Source organism: Acanthopagrus latus, chromosome 6, assembly GCF_904848185.1.
Source record: "Acanthopagrus latus isolate v.2019 chromosome 6, fAcaLat1.1, whole genome shotgun sequence".
NCBI lineage: Eukaryota > Metazoa > Chordata > Actinopteri > Spariformes > Sparidae > Acanthopagrus > Acanthopagrus latus.
Window position 1 is genome coordinate 11832943 of NC_051044.1, and position 19146 is coordinate 11852088.

The window sequence follows — 19146 nt, forward strand, 5'->3', positions numbered from 1 at the left end:
CGCGAAACGGCCTGACAATACCAACGAAACAAACATACCCGAGAAAGTGAGCGTCGTTACGCATGCGCACCATTTGACCAATACGATCTAAGGCCCGATTTATGTTGTTTAGCATCTTTTTATTTGACTCCCTCGTCAAACACACTGTTTCTTGTTGCACTCGTGATGCATTTCATAAATAATCTGCTTCAGAAACAACGTTTTCTGTCGTTATTTTCCCAAAATATGTGGTTGAATTGTGGCGGACGCGTCACACGGTGGCGCTAAAGGTACAAAGAAAGAACTCAATCAACGCGCCGAAGGTGGTCGACTGAGAAGATGATTCACTCTGTTGTGTTATAAAGGTTTTCAGTGATTAATCAGTATGCTACAGTATATACCTATTATATACCTGCTTTTTATTTATCTGCTCATAAAGTGGGCAATTGTATTTTTTTTAAAACTTATACTGTACATCTATTTTTTTTTTTGATAAGGAAAAATCCTGAAACACTGTCAAATGAAATAACTCAGTTAAACCTCATCTGTGTTTAGCTCAAATTATCACTTACTGTACATCACATTCAGCGTGGTACATACTAGATATAGAACATCTACACATCATCTCTTGAGACATTTAAAATAGATCCAGTGAAAGCCTCATTACCTGGCAACCTGGTGGCAGTTTTGAGTCCTGTTTTGGGAAACATCACAGAAAAGCTGACACATATGTATGATTAAACAAGCTGTGTATTGAGACATCAGCTGCACTTCTTTACATTGGCATGATGATATTTTACGTAACAACTAGCCGATAACTACTTCTGCTAAGTAATCACACGGTTGGATAAAGCATCGTCAAATTAGTACCTTTACCTTTAATGATGGCACAGTATGGCACAGCATTAAAAACACTGTCCTCTATTAAAACAGTTGTAAAATGTAGGCCTGTTCTGCAGCTCTTGTGCTTTCTAATGACTGAAAAAGACTCACTTTATGAATTAAGAACTGAGGTTGTCAGTGTTTACAAGTAAGTAATAGCTGGTATCCAGCCTTTGGGAGATCGAGCCCTGAGAGTAAAAGTGAGGGTATCTGGAAATCTTCTTCAGCTGCTTCACCTTCTGACTTTAACTCTGTCCCCTTCAAACCTGTGATGAAAGTACAATGCTGGATTGCTGGAGTGCCGCTTTAAATCTCAAGGCAAAAATAAAAATGATGGAGCCTCTCTGGGTCCCACATGACTACCCATCTTGTCATGCAAAACAGCATTGCCATGGCGACCACCGCCAGTCTGGTGCAGACCAGAAAAAAACAAAAAAGAGATGATCTCCACAAAAAAAAACAAACAAAAAAAAAAAAAACACTGGCCACAACAAATATCCCACCCGATGAACAAAGTAGGCTACCTGTAGCTGTGTGTGCAAGTTGAAACTTTTTCAGCGCGGTTGTGGTCTCGGGGATAAGGAGCGGAGTTGGAGCTCCCCTCCCTGCCGCTCGGTCCCTGTGCTCAGTGGTGCTGATGAGAGGACGTGAGTTTCCACACGCCCCGCCCCCAGTGAGAGAGCCCGGCTGACAGTGATGCAAGGCATGCCTGAGAGCAGGCAGCATCCCGGCAGCATCCCGGCCACACACCACCGAGCGGACCACTTTGGACTATACTCTGCACCTCTACTCCTCCAGCGCTCAAGTTTTGCTCCGAGGGGCTTCCTGAAACAAGAAACGCTTTCAAACGGCTTCCTCTTTTTTTTTTCTTTTTCTTTTTGTCTGACATTTTCTTGAATGAATCCGGCTGTGTAGTCTCTCTCCCCCCCAACAAAAACTCGTAGTTGCCCATTCTCCCAAATGCTTCGCCTGCCAGTCTCGCTGTGCATGTGGGTATAGAAGCGGCTGCGTGCAGGTGGTTTACGGGAAAAAGGTTACACAGGGATTTTTCCCCCCCCCTTTAGATAAATAAACCCCTCTTTTTATATTTGTGGACGCGCGTCCACTTACTATTTATACCTCACAATGGCTGATGGAAACGCGGAATGCAATATCAAGGTGTTGTGTCGATTTCGTCCACTGAACAAGTCCGAAATTAACCGAGGAGATAAGTTCATCCCTGTATTTCAAAGAGAGGACACTGTCATCTTCGGGGTAAGTTATTCTTAACGAGACCTTTCTCTGTTTGTCTGTCTGTCTGTCTGTCTGTCTGTCTTTTTTTTTTTTTTTTTTTTGGTCACCTTTTCCATGCAGTCCATAAGCGCTGACGCTAGGGGTTACACTCTTCATCTGGCACACACATCAGATTCTGGCCAGACAAGGCTGAGGGGCTTAAAGGCTTGTGATAGGGATCAAACTGAGTGTAGTTTCTATCAATACACTGATCAGCATGCTGCAACATCATCCAGGTGTGTGTGTGTGTGTGTGTGTGTGTGTGTGTGTGTGTGTGTGTGTGTGTGTGTGTGTGTGTAGAGCAACAAGGCTTCCTGATACCTGTCTTTTTGGGCTGGAGAAAAAAAGGGGGGGCTTGATCTCACTGATGAATTGCCACACATGTCATGTTTTGTGATGATTTGCCAGAATCGTTCCCTTTTCGTTTTTGAAATTCAGCCCAGGGATGAGTGAAATCCTGAGAACTAGGATCTCGACCCCACCTTTGTGATCCCAAGCCGTGCCTCATCATCTCCTGCCTCTGTGGCATCGATCTGCTGGATTCCGGCATGTTTCCTGACTCTGAAAATTATGCAGGATTGATTGATTGCTGAGGATGTTTGTTGTGTAGTCCAGTGAGCCTTTAATGCACCGCTGATTTATCAGGTGCTGCAAATCTACTGATAGACATGATGGTGGTGCTCTGTGGGGCTGTTTTCTGTCCGGTGAATGGATTATTTTTTTTTTGCTGATTATCAGCTGATGATTACTGTCACTGTTGTGCAGCAGCGATGAAAATCAGCCAAGCTGTGAAATGTTGATCTATCTGAGGCTGTGGTCAACGTGCCGTGGACGGGTTAGAGTGCTCTAAATGGAAATTGGTCTTGTTGGGGCAAGGCTAACACACACGCACGCACACTTACATAGACAAGGAAGTGCATGCAAGACACGCTATTCTGCAGCAGTAACAAAAGGAGAGAGCGAGTGAGAGAGATCCACACCCATTTGGCCTGAGGGGTTGACTTCAAGTGATGATCAAGACAGCAGAAAAATCCCAGTCGGCTCACTCTGCCGTCACACACACATGCACACACAAACACACACACTCACACACATTGAAATGCAAGACAACATTGTTGGGGCAGATGCCCCTGTGTGGCTGTCTTGTACACCCTGGTTGCACCAGCGGGATGTCTTCCTCAAAGCAGAGTGAGCGCTCATTATCACATTATTTTGATGCTATTTGTGAATGGCAGGTTGGCATCACAACAGCTTGAAGTCAATCATTCCTGCGTCAGCCTTGACTGCTGGATTTAAATGTGTTCTGGGTGTGTTTGAAGGCAGCATGAAGAACGAAACATTGATTCAGATGTGCGCTCTTGTCGTTTAACAGGTTTTCTAACAGCTGTGTATTTCGGTGAGACAATCAAATCTTCAAATCACTGTCTTGAAAGGTTGTATTTGACGTGAGTGCGTCTCTTCCATCAGGCTTGTGTTAGCCAGAGGTAACACATGCTTCGTATTAGTCTACAGATGATGACAGTTGGGAACTGTGTGTAGAAATAAAAGTCAAATCATCAAACCTATGAAAAGCCAACATACACTCTGTACTGCTGCCGTTTCCCTACCCTACACTCCTGTATCGCAGCAGGAGCTTTCAAAGCCGATAATGTCTGGAAGCAGGAGCGGCTCCCTTCTTGCATTTCCATTAATTTCATGTACTGACCGCCCCTCGCCTTCCCCTCCGTTCAGATGACTGTAATCACAAAAGCATGCGTACAGTTTCCATCGTCGTGAACGTAAGTACTTTTGAGGCGTGCAGGAGGGTTTTCAAGGTGTGCAAATGTATTCAGAGTGTGTCTTCTCCCGTCTGTAGCGTTTCTCTCTTAGCTCGGGAACACTCTCGGGAAGTTAAGAGAAAAAAAAAAAAACAAAACAAAAAAAAAGTCTCCTGAGAGTTTAAATGCTGCGCCCGTCAGATTGGATCAGTATTTATAGTATCGGGCCGAGAGACAGGCAGGCACACTGCAGGGACCCAGAAGCGACAACTAGGCGCTCACATTCTGACGGTTGATAAAAAACAATCCAAGTCTGGGCAGCACTGATGGCCCCACATTTGTCTGATCCTTCCAGAACTTGTTAACTGACAGAGGCAATGATTTGAGTTGCTGAGTGATGGTTCGGCTGCAACCGGGTGGCAGACAGGAGGGGGACTTGGAGAGATTAAAGATCCGGGAAGATGGTGTGTTGGTGCGCCCTGAATTGATGAAGGGACGTCTCTGGGTCCCCGAGACATTGGGAATCTGTGATGCCTGTGAAAAAAATGTGGAGTGTTTTCATACCAGAGCAAAAAGACGTAGACTCCTGATCAAATGTCAAGTTAATTTTTAATGAGTTGGGCTTAGATTTGCATTTGAATATGACGCATCCAGCTAAACAACAAGCGATGCATCTTTTCAAGCCTCCCGCTAAATATTCATGACTTTCTACTGTTAGAGCTGCAAATTGACAGAAAGATTGAACACAATGCAAAAACACGCTCTTTATTTCATGAATTTGCTTTCAGTGGAGCTAATGTGTATTTGTTTACTTACTCTAACAGGGATTACTTAAAGCAAGACTGTGAAGCTTTTTGTCTGTTGAGTTTGGTTACAAAGACATTTTCATTATTTGTTTGTGACAGGCTAAGCACAGTGCAAGAGTGGCACAATTAGAGCAAACTGAAGTATTAGTTACACAGCAATGTCAGTCTGAAGATTTCTAATGTAAGCCTCCATTAGCTGCCGATCAGAGCAGACGAGGGGTCGCAGCTGCAAAACCCCCGGAGTGTTTAAAATCGACTGACGATGCAACTAATGGCGTCTGCAAATTGTACTTTTAATTTGTAAGAGAAACATTGTATTCTTCAAGAGTTATTTAAGGTGTTTGAATTGATTTCGGCTGTGACAAGGCTGATATTTAATCACCCCATAAAATTGTTGCTCCACCCAGCAGACGTGGCGGAGCAATAACGTGCGTTGGGAGTTGTGCTTCTGGCGGCCCGATGAATGTTTGTAAGTCCAATGAGCTTCTGGCGCCTAACAACTCCTGAGGGAAATATGTGGCTCTCCAGCTGCTGAATGCTTCGCTATGTTCACCAGCTAGTCCCCCCACAGTGAGATTATGAGCTTTATTTATTTATTTTTTTGAATATTTTTATTTTGCCTTTCTAAAACAGACAGCGTGCAACGAGAAAATGGCGGTACGAAATCAACAAGACAACAGAGGATAAGCAAGTCAAAACAAAGTGAAGAAATTAAAGAAACGAGGCTGAGAGGCTTGGTGCAACATCTCATCTCAAGGATCGCAAAGATGAGCAAATCCTCGTATATATGGAGGTTCTCCATATAATCCAAAGAAGCTTGCTACATCTTGTGAAATGTTTTACTCACGTCCCTCAATCAATAGATGATATTCTCTTGAGGTATGCAGCTATGCCAGCCAACTTTTTGTGAGCCTTATAATTGGCTTATTCTTCTCTACGCGGTGCACAAACATCCAGATCCAATGGATTGGATGTCACATACCCTCTGCCATTACACCTGAAGTTTGGTGCACTGCCAGGTGGGATGTAGAAATGTTCCATTAAGGCGCATATGGGGTTGTATAGACCTGATGCAGCTAATTTAAGTGCAGTGATCTACATCTGGAGTTTAAAGTAGAGGCAACACCATCTTTGCACAAGTCACCCCACAGCTCCCCATCCAGATTTATTCCCAGGTCTGGATCTGTCCTTATCGGGTATCATCAATCTTGGCATAAGAGCTTAATGCACTCTGGAGATAGTTTTAAACAGTGACTGGTCAGCATGGCACAGCTGCTCCACAGGTGTCCCAGTATGTAAATCCCACCGGTCTTTGAGATCGACTCTAATGAAGTCAGGTAATTGCAGGTAGCTGAGGAAATCTCTCTTTATCAAGTCGTATTTCTGTTTAAACTGTCCAGCAGACATAAAGACTCCCTCCTGATAGCAGTGCTCTGAGAGACTAATACCATTCTCAGACTATAATCTGAGGCTAATATTCTGAGGGTTCTTTGGTAGCAGTCTATTTCTGAGTCATTCTGAGAACAGCTCTTTAAGAGTCTTTTGACTGAAAACATCTGCTCTCCGCGGCCAAGACACGGATTGATAAGAGTGGTGAGAGTGAATCGAAAACAGGAAAGCTGCATGTTGAGCTGAGAGGTGCTAAAATGCTCCAAGAAACTGTGCTAAACTGCAGAGTCCAGTGATAGTTACCTATGGTTTTGTCTACTAGTAACCCATTTGTACAGCACTTGCACTTACCTTCGATCCACCCCTAATACAAAAATGTGATTAGTGCAGCTTTGAACCTAAGTTGATTATTCAGGCACGGACTGGAGTACTAAGTCGTGTTTGTCTAGACTCAGACGTCACCTCCGAGACTTGGACTTGTATTTCACCTTGAGCACTCCGGGACCGAACGGTGACTTCACTACCATCACGGACGATGTCACCCACACAGCTGCATCCACTTGACCTCGGTAGTGAGTCGGTGCCACGAGAGACGTGTGGCGCAGTTGTGCGAAACTCATCAGCAGCGCAGAAACAAGAGCACTGAGCGGAGTCGCCCTGAAATGTTGAATCATAAAAGAAGTGGATTGCATTTTTTAACCGGTGAGATGGACCGTCATGTTGCTTCCCAACAGGAGCACTGGGCAACACAATTTCTCCCCTGAGTAATTTTAATGACAACAGCAATATGTCACCTCCCACATCAGTATTCCTTTGCGTCCTTTTTCATTTCACGAGTGTGGCCACCTGTAGGGTGTCTATGTGACAGTAATAGGCACACTCAGTCCGTGCTGCCCCGGGGCTCGGCCTTTGTGTTTGCCCCACAGTGGAGTGACACAGCTGTCTCCAGTATTTCACTGTCTGCAGTAATGCAGCATCACAAGGGCCAGATTGTCCCTCCTAATCTTCTGGCAGGCGAGAGAGATTGCCACGATGAATCAAGCCTTGGATTCAGTTCTATGAATAAATAAACGATCATGGCCGCCTCTGAGGAAGCGAGATATGGAATTTCTTTTCTTCTTTTTTTTTCCCTCAACTCGCAGGCGGTGACATATAGATATTACATGCCAGTGCCATACGTTCTCTGTGTAGGCTAGACTTATTAAAAAATGGATTGAATGCATATATGCATCATACCAGTGGCAGTTTATGATGATTAGGTATGAGTTAGGAGTCTAAAAAAACCCGAGCGATTCACCCCATAATGGTTTGTTGTCTTATCCGCTTAAGCTGCAAGAGCTTTAGGAGCCTCACGAGTACTGAAGACGATAAGGAGCATCTCCTTTATCCCCTTTGTCCGAAGCAAAATAACTGTATGATTCATTTGGCTGCTGTTGTTGCAAACCCTTGCGAGGGTTTGAAATGTACATGTATTAATCACTCTTGTATTGGCCACAAGTGAGCGGAACTTAATGAGATGTAAAAAAAAAAAAAAATCCAACCTTGCCCTTGTTTGTCTCTCTCAGTTGCTAACACAAGCCTGTGGTCAGTCTGTGTAAAGGGACACTGAACTCAGAATTTGAATATTAAAAGTATTAAATATTTATGAGGTAATAATGCAAACTCAGATATATTTCGTTTTTCCTTAACTGAATAAACACGTTCTCAGAGGGAAATAAGGTCCCAGAACACTGTTAGCTAGAAATAGGTGACAGGGTCCGCCACATATAAACGAAGTGAAACAGTATGAAACTGTGTTGTCCTTTAAGGTCAATATATTTATATTATATGACTTTATACGTGTTATGGGGTCAACATTTAGCCAAGGTCAGTGTCGAAATCCAACATAAATCAATGACGGGCTTCCAGGGCGACACACAGAAAAGAGCCACAGAGTCATTTTAAATGGTGAAAATCTCCAAATTGGATTTTACTCTGCAGCATCTTCAACTACAGGTCTGCCTCCTTATCATGAGCCACCACTTCTAAGATTAGAGGTACAATTTTAATGAGCCTGCATCAGAGAGAAAGACCAGACAGACTCAGTTTCGAGCCAAAATACAAAAAACAAGAAGAAAAGGTCTTCATGTTTGTTCCCCCGAACTGTCAGCCATTATCCCGTCAGACTCAACCTCGGGCTGTTAATGTGTGTTCGTCCGTGTGCGTTTACACACTGAGTGGTTGTGTTCACTATAGTTTACAACTGCCTTTATATCAAGTCCCTTACTTCCTCACTGACTTCGCTGTCACTGCCCCGCGAAGCGGTTTGATTTTTGGGGGGTTTGGTTGGCCCTGATAGATGGCAGGAGGTGAACTTATTTGCGGTGAAATGGATCCCTCCACCTGAGTCCAAATGAAATGTACGCATAAAAGAACTATTGATTCTCTATTTTCTGCACACCATTTATAATGCTATGGATTACCTTTCCTTGGCTGCGCTTCTCCTGTGCACTTACAAGTCTACTATAGAAACTCAAGGGTGTTAAATGTTGCTGCGAAATGCACCTTGTTTACATCTTTGGAGAAGAATGGAGGATTAGAATAATCTTATCAAAAGGTTCAGAGTATACCGCAGTTAAGCTCACAATTTTTTTTATCTGGGCTTTGCTTTTTCCACAAGAAGGAACTTATTTTTTCTCCTGAAAGCACTTTCTGGGATTTATGAAAATGAATTAGGATCATAAGCTGTGGTAGCGTTGCAGAAAATACGCACGTAAAGCTGTTAAAAATTAACCAATTACTCATCAGTGGCCACTTAGTTTGTAGGATACCTGGTTGCTGATGGAGCTGCGTGCTTGCCTGAGAGCTGATTTCCTTATTTCTGCTCTCGCATTTCTTGATTAGGTGGAAAATAGGAGGGGAAAACAGCTGCTGTTGAAACAAACTGTTGACAGTGCATGTCGGGCACCGGGTAAAGCCGTCTACCGGTCTCATACCTTTTGTTATTTATAGTTCCACTGGAGCTGTTTCTCCTCAAGGATATTACTTTGCCGCGGCTTTAACTGTCCACAAACCAAACAGAATCTGAGGTGGAGGTCCAAAGGGCTCGCCTCATGCCTGCACCGGTGCACGCTTTAGTGCTCTAATTCTATCACTGCACTGCACACACCCTATCCAATTAGGCAGCGTAATGGGATTGCTGCGTAGGGTCAAGATCTGCTCTCATTTTTTTTTTTTTCCCCTGTTGAACGCCACCATCAGAGCAGCTGCCACTTGGGATGAGACCTCATCTCCCCTCCTCTTTCTCTCTCTCTCTCTCTTCCTCAAAGCTCGCTTCACACTTTTTTTTTTCTCCGTCTAGCTGTATTTCATGGTGTAATGATCCTGCTGCTCATTTCCCCATGACTCAGCAGCAGTTTTGGGAGGATGTGAGAGCGTAAGCTCTGCTCAGCCTGTTGTTTCATTACGTTAGGTATGGAGGTTTTAACGGCGTCAAGGGAGAAGCTGCTGTCGATCAGGAGCCTAAACACAAGGGGCCCAAGTGACTGTATTGAAGTTAACTTCAAATGAAAAACGGGCTGAGATTAATTTTGCCGTGCTTCAAGAGCGAAATCAATATTCTGATCGACACCACTGTACCCTGTGAATTTAATCTTTCGACAAACAACGCATATCTATAAGGGCTGCCAGCTCTCCCTCCCATCTTCTCCCTTCTATTAACATTAAACTGACACCAGTTTAGTCAGCAGCCACACTCAGCAGCACATTAGCTGCCAGCTCCTTCCGCCGTCTTTATTTTTACTCAGCGTGCACTCATGCCAGGGTTAGATAAGCTTGTGCCAGTTCGTCAACACTTTTCCTGCCCATTTCTGTCCCTTTATGACAGAAGTGGGCTGTGACGACCGGGCTCTCAGCTCCGGGGAGTGTTAATGGAGCATCCTCTGCTCATTAGCCACGGCCCTGCCCCGGATGCCGCCTGGTCCCTTCGTCTGCCCTCGGCGCCTGTGGGCAGAACATCGCATCCGACCGCACATGTTTGCACACGTGTGTGCGTACGCCAAGACCCCAAGCAGTCGGTGCTATATTAACACGGTAACAGGCCAGCAAGGAGGAGATCCCAAGGAGACCGAGGCAAGCATCTCTGCCCTCTGGATGCACAGGACTTCAGTTTCCTTTAATTAATCACAGTTCAGTTTATTGATCTGTCACTTGAGAACATTGACGTCCCTCTCTAGGTCACTTCTTCTGTTTAGTCAGGGGAGACTTGCTTTCAAGCACACTTTCCTTTATGTTTTTTTTGTCCTAGGTTTATTAAATGTAGGATTGTATTCAACAGAGTTGGAAAATCTTGGCAAACATGAATTTGAGGCTTATTTTAATCTTCACATGGTCCCAAACTGGTCCCCGCTAAGACTCTCAGAAACAGTTCCCCAGGCTACAGCACCATGAAGCCGTTTCTTTGCGGCACCCGGTAGGAACGTCGATTATCACAACAAGTCTTTTTTTTTTTTTTTGCCCTCCCGCTTCACCTCATCTATTTCCTTGTGTTTCTAATTAATTACATTTTATGCAAACTGCTAAAACCATTCACTTCTTATTTTTTTCTGCGGGCCTTTTCATTATCTGAAGTCCTCGCTGCGTGGCTCCGTCATTAGTCGCGGCTGAATTACAAAAGAGAATCCCCATAGCCGCGTTGTTGATTTTTTACAGCAAATTTAAATCATTGCTTACTACTAGTTCCTGGATTGCTTCATTTTCCACCCAGCTATTCTCATCGCTTCACTGGGTTTGATAATTGCTGCCAGCGTACACAAGCTGATAGAAATGTGAGCCTATGTTTTTTTTTTCACATTTCTAAGTCTTCTTCTTCCATGTCATTTATTATTCATTCCCTGGCACATGTGGTCATTAATGGGGCTGGTGTGACGCAGCTCGTTAGCGTAGCTGGTGGATTACTCCAAGTGTCTTCCTCTGGCACTTGTGCTTCTGAGGATCAGTCTCAGTGTCGAGGCGCTGGATGGAGATTTAATTGAAACCGCGGACCAGGACCACACAGAACTTCTATTTCAATTTGGCACAGAGCGAGAGAGATGTCCGCGGTTGTTGCATTATAAGTTGCCCGCATTATCATTTCATTGGAGCATTACTTCTCGCCTAAATCTAGCCAATGCAGCTGGCTCGCAGGCTTGCGTGCAAATTGAATTACTGGTGGAGAGGGATTGATGGCTCGGTTAAGAGCTTTCTTTCTTAGCATGGCTTCGCTCTCAAGAAGAAAGCTCCATTAGTGTTAGTTTTTGTGGTCATATTCCCTCACAGATGGTAAAATAGGCCCCTCTTTTTAATCCGAAAAACACTGAGATGGAATTATACGTGTGATAAATTGACACACAGTCTATTTCCTCAGCGTCAGTAGGTGTTGATTGGGTTGTTTTACACTTTCGGAGCTGTATTAGCACTTAGACAGGGAGCTTTTTGAGGTAACCGTGCTGCCTGAAAACCAAGATTTCCCGAAGTATTGTCATGCTAAATGAGTTTGGCTTTCCTCCCTGTCGTGCTAGAAGCAGCACAGGCAGAGACAAAGATGCTGTCAGGAGCAAGCTTTTATCTCATGTGAATTAATTTTGACTGGGTTCAGTTATTCTCAGATCGAGCTGAGCGCAGGTGGCTGTTGGCTGAAATGGAGGTGATGACTTCAAGTCCTTAAGGCCATGTATCTTTTGACATCAAATATTCCCTGTGAGAGGGAGGACAGCTATTAGCTGGGCCCTCAGAGCGTCTCGGGTTGTAATCGAAGCTCATTGCTCAGGCCGAGGTCGCTGATCCCAATTTATGTGAGGCAACTCATTTCGTTCTGAAGGTTTATTTCTGTCTTTTTTTTGTGGGATTTATTTAAATTTACAAGGGAAACAAGTGGAAGGCATGTGACGGCTGGAGGCCCAATCAGACATGACATTGCAGGCGAACGCTGGAACAGTCAACGTGTCATTTAGATAATGAGGCATCTTTGTCATCGCTGAAAAGTGTTTCAGTCTCTTTCTCTTTCAACCTCTTTTGTTCTCTGCAGGATCCTTATTGCCAGTCTATTTGAACTAGGTGTCTTTGTCTGTGTACTTTGCTGATAGAGGTTCTTCTTGGCTCTCCTGGTTGTACATGTGGACTTGAGCTCTTTTCCACACAATAAAGAAAGGGCTGTATTATTTAAAATGTCGAGATCCTTGTTCCGATGTGATCCTGAGCTTCAATGCTGATACCGAGATAATCCTTCACGAATGCCGTGTACTACCAACTCTGTACAGATGTTATGTGATGTTATGCTTACTCTTACTGTAAAAATCTTTTAAATTCTCACTTTTACCACATCTGGCCTGCACCATGTACATTCATCCGTCCTACATACCTTGTGGGGCATGATGACAGTATGAGGGCCGAATGAGGGTGTCTGGTACAATTTTGGTATTTGGGCGTGTTTTACTGTATGCTATTGTGTTTTGACATCAGGGCCACCATATTGCAGTCTTATCACAAGTTCTTCATCAGCAGATAACATTTGCTCAGTTGTCATGAAATAGTAAAATTGTGAAGGTCCAATTTGTAAGACAGTTGATTTTTCACTCTCATTCCCAACTCCTCAAATACAGACGCTTTGGGTTTCCCAGCTGTTAAATACTAACACTTTGGGATTGTAGGTCGGGTCACCTGACATCCCAAAGTGTCAGTATATGTCAAGCTGGGAATTCTTACTAATTGGACCTTTAAATGGCCTCTTTTTTCTTTTTTTTTTTGCAATTTACCAGCTTTTGACACTTCATTAGTAATGCTCAGCAACAGCTGGAAACAGGTGGAAACAGCTAGCCTCCTGCCTCTGCCCAGAGATGTCAGGATCGGCTTCACCTCTAATTGGCAGTTTATGTCTCGCTGGTTGTCTGGCAACCCTCATAACAACAAGACTCAATGAAGTCACTGCATAACAACCTGTTACTAACAAGATATTATGTATTAATCAGTCGGCTTATGAGGGCAAGCTGTTGTGCTGTGTTCAAAGTCTTTGTTGCTAAACTAAGCTAACCAGCTGCTGTAGATTTAACACAGAGACACGAGCGTGACGGCTTTTCCTCTCATTTCATCTAATTCGAGACAAGAAAGAAAAAAAGTGAATTCCCCAAAATGCTGGTCGATTCGTGGCTATATTCACCATTTACCTCTGAATTATCAAGTAAGGTAGACTATTAATTATAAGTTGTATGAGTTTGTAAAAAGTTTTAAACTTAAAAATTACTAGACTACTGTACTGCTTCTCATTTTTAGGTAATCGGCTGCCTGGATTTCCTTTAAATAAAGTCAATTTGTCAGATTTTACAGTGTAATAATAATGTGCCAAATACAATGTGACAAACTGGAGCACTGACTTAGTGATGAACCAGCGGATATTTATCACCTGAATCTGCAGTTCCACTCAGATTTATGGAGCTTCATTCAGAAAGTGAGGTGAACTTATTGTTTTGGGTCTGGCCCAAAACTTTACTGTTCTGATTCTCTGTCTTCACTCTGTAAGTGTTGTTTTTCAGCTGCAGGACACAAAAAACCCACTCTACTCTACCTGCTCATTATCAAACAGCAGACAGACACAGTGAGACACTAGCTGTCGGAGCATTTAGCAGCTGAAGAGTCAGATAACAGAGCGGAAAGAAGGAGCAAATATCGGATTTACTGTACATTCGCCAGGTGGCCACAAACATGGATCTGAGTGAATTACAATGGATGGATTAAAATGGATTTAAAATTAGGACCTCATCCTTAATAAGTAAACAAGATTATGAATGTGACTAGACATTCACTGTCAGCTTTCAGTACAGTTTCCTGACTTTGCTGCAGACACATATTTTTTAATTTTTTTTTTTATCAAAGAGGCCTTGAGGCTTCATATCCAGCCCTAAAAAGACAGGTGGGTTGTGCCGTACTTGGAGTGGATGTGTCATCTTCCAGACACACTCGGAATTCAATCAAAGGAGATCTAGCCAGCATGTGTGTTGCTGTGTTCTCTCTCTCTGTGTCTGCCTGTCCTGTCATTTTCTGGACTGTCGTCTCAGTTCATCTGTTTTCTCACGATCAGTTGCTCCATCTCCTCAGCTGGATGCCAATGTGCTCCCTCTTTTCTCACTCCACTAATGTCTCCTGGGAGGTTGATGTTGCTTCTGTTTTTTTTGTGGAAACTCAACAACAGAGCTCAATCTCATTCCTTTTTTCCCCCCGTTTTTCTCTGCCTACTGCTTCCCTCACTCACAGTGATAAATTATGCAGAGTATTCCACTTTGACGGAGGACTAATTGCTCCACTTCAGTGTGTGGATCTTCAATAAACAGCTCGACGCAGGGAAATAAGTAAAATTACCAGATGGGTGTTAACAATGCAATGTTTGGTGGTAAACTTTGCTTCTCTGAGCATGACATTTAGTAAAACAGCCCCAGAAATGTGATGTGATACATACAAAATAGGTGCAGGACAGCTCAGAAATATAGTCACCACTCCATTCCGGCATTCAGTCTTCCCTACTGTATATCTGAAGCACTGCGAGCTGCTTTGGCCTGAAGGCATTGTGCCAGTCGACTCTGCTCAGACTGGAGTGAATTCTGAAATCCAGTAATGTTCGGTAATATTGCGCCACTGGAGCTTTTGCAGTTTGGATGGGTTTTCTGTTGTCGAAGATCCGCTAATGATGCTGTTATCTGGGAGCTGAGGCCTGATTAGCTTGACGGATGGAGCAGGCATTGGCAGTCTGAACTGCTCTCTTCTGTCGGTCTCACTTGTGTCTGTGCGTGTGTGTTGCGTGTGCGCGAGGAGAGCGAGAGAGAGGAGAGTTGATGAGTTTGTGGGGAGAGACTGACAAAGACCGACGCACACAGAGTCTGATAAGGGGAATATAGGACTCCCTTCTCTTTTCTCCCTTCTTTGCCCTTAGTGGAGCTTACACACCAACACCAAAACCACTGCAAAGGAGCCACGGAACACAAAATGAGCAGCCGCCTGCCTGTCAGCCCACCAATGTGTAGGAGGAGGAGAAGCACATGCCTAATCTCCTTATCATCCCATCCAGCTCTGCCTTTAAAATGTGTTGCTATATATCTGCTGGTTAGTGGGAGGGACGTTTGGGTTTGATACGAGATGGAGGAGGAAGGACGTGACATGAATTAAACCCCCTCCCTCTGAATGGGGAGCTAAATGTGTGTGAGTGTTTTTCTTGTGTTTGGACAGTATTGTTCCCCTCACAGCTCAAGTATTGGCAGTCGCCACATATTCACCACATGTAGAGGGAATTTTCTCTTGTGGATAGTATTATGGCACCTCAACAGTAAAAAAAATAAATGAAGGAGCTGGTCAGTGTTTTCCAGACGAGTGACCTTCTTGAGGCCGTGTGAGTAATACCTGTTGGTGGATGTAGCACGATGTAGTTACAGTGAAAAACCTCTGTGGGAAAAGGTTGGAAGTAGATGGCGTGTGACGTAGAGCACTGTTTGCATCTTGTCTCCTATTAATCGGCCATGTTGGACTTTTTTTTTCTTCTTTTTTTTTGCTTTAACCCTGACATGAACTCTTCGCACCATTTTCTTATAAAAAGACATATTCACGCTCACCTGTTCACACCAAAACATATCAAGAATGCGATGTGTCAATCGCGCGCCAGATACTGAATCGAAACAGCAGTGTTACCAACTGAGCGACTTTATCACTAGATTAGCGACTTCTCAGACCCTCTTAGCGACTTTATTTCCTAAAAGCGATCAGTGTCAACTTAAGCAACTTATTCGAACCATCAGGGGAAAACGTTGGAAATATATCATACTGTAATTTATTCCTAAGAATGTTGATCAGAGTAAACGGAGAGAGAGAGAGAGAGAGAGAGAGAGAGAGAGAGAGAGAGAGAGAGAGCGAGCAGTTCTATATCTCCTCCTCCGCACAGCGCTGGGGTTTCTTCTTCTCCTCTCGTGCCGTGTGCAGGCTGTGAGGAGGTGTGGGGCGGGCAGGACGCCGCAGGAGGGGGAGCTCAGCTGTAGCCACTTTCTATGGATACGTCCATGCTCTCTCTCTGAAACTTTCTCTGTATTGGAGCTTGTAACGTTAGATATGTTAAAGCTGAACTGGAGCTTTAATATATCCAATGTTACAAGCTCCACTACAGAGAAAGTGTAGAGTCTAGCTGGTGACACATATGAATAATTTTTAGCCATGCTAAAGGCATAGATGTCAATGCTGGGCTATTTGAGGGATCTTGATGACATTTTTGAAATTCGATCCCAAAGAGAAGCATCCTCCTGAGTTTGGTGATAGCCATGACTTTTTGTGTACTGCCACTTTGAGGCTGACATTTGATTTTGACTGAAATGTCAACAACTATTTGATGGATTACCAGGCAATTCCCTTCACACATTAGTACCCTCCTCAGGATGAATTGTAGCAACGCTGGTGCTACCACAACCCTTCCAATGCAAAACCTGTGACATTCCAATCTTCCTCGGCTGTAGTCGCGTTAAGAGCTAATTAGCTAATGTTAGCATGCGTACACGCTAAACTACAACATGTTAAATGGCTTGTTCTTTTGATGTCGGGCTGTATGAAGTAGTTATTCCAAGCAAGTGTGTTTACCTCCAGTAGGTGACTGTCAGCTCTCCCCCTGTGTAGAGAAGCAGCCTGAACACCGACAGGGAGGCAGACCGTTGTTTATGTGTACCCTATATTTTGAACCCTTTTGGTGCTTTACATTTTCAGACAGCCACGTACTACAATGCAGGGCAGGCACAGCGGCGCTTGTGCGTAGGAATATTGACGTTGCACGGTTGAGGGAATGTGGTCCCAGAGGAAAGTGCTGTCTGACGGCAATGTAAAACCCCAGAAATGTTCAAAATATAGCATACTCTAAAACAGGTATATATTTTTTTAGGTGTGGCTTTTAGGTGGGAAAAACACATCTTGCTGTCAGTCCTGTTGAGCAGTACAATATTCTGCTTCCCTGTTGGTGCTACGCGCTGCTTCTCCACACAGTTATCTGCTGCAGGTAAATACACTGACTAGAGATAAGAACGTCTTACAATCCCACGTCAAAAGACCCCAGCTATCACTTTAACATTCAGCCCCCAGCCACACGATCGCCGCTATGGAGCATAAATGCATGAATGAAAACACATCAAATGCAGAATTGAATACACATAGCAATGTGTGTTTTGCTAATAGAAATTAGCCACCTGGTAGCTGCTAATTGGCTAAGCCGTCAAAGTTTACCAAGGATTCAGCCAAGAAGCTTCCTCCTCAGCGTGTGTTTGTGTTTCCTGGTTCCTCTGTTGTTTGGCGGCTCGTTACTGTTTGCACACAGACAGAAGGACAAGGTTTGAACGTGTCCTTATGCTGCATGCACGTGTTCTGTGAGACCGCTGCCAAGCCCTCTGGCTGGAGAGGGGCCTCACTAGTCCCATGGGCCTTAAACCCTGTGTGCCAGAAGACCTCCATCTATATTCAACAGCTTCTGCTGCAACCTTTCATCCACTTCCTTTTTCCCTTCCTGGCTCGTGTTAGCTCATTTTCTTGCCTTCAGTTGATCGTGTCTCTCGTTGTGTCTTCCGACTCCCTTCCTCTGTGATGTCTGATCTTGAATGTCTCTCCGTCTCGCTTTTCATTGCCTGTTACGCTCATTATACGATATGTCTTATATTTTTTACTCTCATTTCTTGTCTTGATTCTGTTCAGCTCAGTCTTGTTGTCGGCTATTCTTTGCCCACTGCCGATGACTCTCACAGTTTCTGTTTGTTACTGCAGTTTTTAAATCTCTGTCTCTCCCTCTGTCTCTCCCTTTCTCTCTCTCTGTCTCTCGCTCTGTCTCCCTCCGCCTGAAACCCACCTCCTCTTTGTCTCCTGGCAGACAGCAGCAGATTGCAGGCTGGACAGGGCATGTGGTGTGTTTGACATCGCGCACAAAGCTGAGGGCCATGAACAATGCCTGCGTGTGCTGTACAGGCATAATTAGATGTATTATCTGCACACGCTCACATATGCACCCGTGCACTTTGCTTTCCATTACAGCGCTCTACATCAGCATGCATGTACATAATTGAACAGACACCCGTTAAATTACACAAACAAACAGGTAGGTGTTTCGCTACCTAGCCGGGGCTGAGTGGCCGGGAGTTAGATGGACAGGCAGATAGACGGCTTACAGAATGTCTGGCATATTTATGTTATTATCATATTTATGCAGCACAGGAACAGATTAGTGCTTCGGCGGTGGAGCCAGCAGAACAAATGATTGGCATTGGGTTGTTTTTCATCCAGCTTATATAACCGACTCATTTTATTCACCCCAATGAAGACCACGTCATGATACCCTCCCTCCCTCTGCATGTGTGTAGCATTAAAAATGGCTCAATGGGAACAGAGTCAGCCCTAATCAGTTGCGTTGGAGAGCTTGTTTGTACCTGCAGACGTGATTACAGCACTTGAATACAAAAGCCAAACAGTTCGTCTTGGAGGAGGAGAAATGCGCTTGGATTCTGCCAAACTGTCCTCACAAATTATTTTATGCAGAGCTAGGTCTGTGAAGTGGGAGGTCATTGTTTAAATGTTTCCACTCTGCAGTAGCGCTGCCTGATTTTTCAGCCACAGCTCTTGGGAGTGGCACAAATTGAATTTTTTTTTCTCCTTTAGTGGCATTTCTTTATAAAATAGGAACAGAACAGAAACACTGAGCAGCAAGAGAAAGACAACCGGATTCTCCCGACTGACTGAAATAAGTCTTGTTTAATCTCAGCAAGTCAAATCAATATATTGGTCAAAGCATTTACATAAAAAAAACGTGGAACAAGATCACAAGTTTGAACTGACATCGTTGTTTTCGTGATGCAGGTTTTACTGTCCCATCATATCAACTGACTGAACAGTAGCAGGAAGCATGTTAATCCATGGCAACACAGAAAGGGATAATGAGCTGCTTTGTAGGCTAACATTATTCATATCTCATTTTGCCCTGACGGGCTAAGTTGAAAATTCAACCCTACGCCGATGGAAAGTCAGGTGAAAATTCGTTGTCCACAGAACATCTC

The 19146-nt window shown here is 44.0% G+C and overlaps 1 protein-coding gene across 2 annotated transcripts in view; it reads left to right on the plus strand.

Moving 5' to 3' along the window:
* The first annotated feature begins 1385 nt into the window (after window positions 1–1385).
* Window positions 1386–19146, plus strand: part of kif5ab (kinesin family member 5A, b) — a 73830-nt gene continuing 56069 nt past the window's right edge. The window contains exon 1 of one of the 2 annotated variants that reach the window (XM_037100709.1): window positions 1386–2115. In XM_037100709.1, the coding sequence (XP_036956604.1) occupies window positions 1987–2115 (129 nt within the window). In that variant the 5' untranslated portion in view covers window positions 1386–1986. The remainder of the gene's footprint in view (window positions 2116–19146) is intronic. The other variant, XM_037100710.1, reaches the window with a different exon arrangement.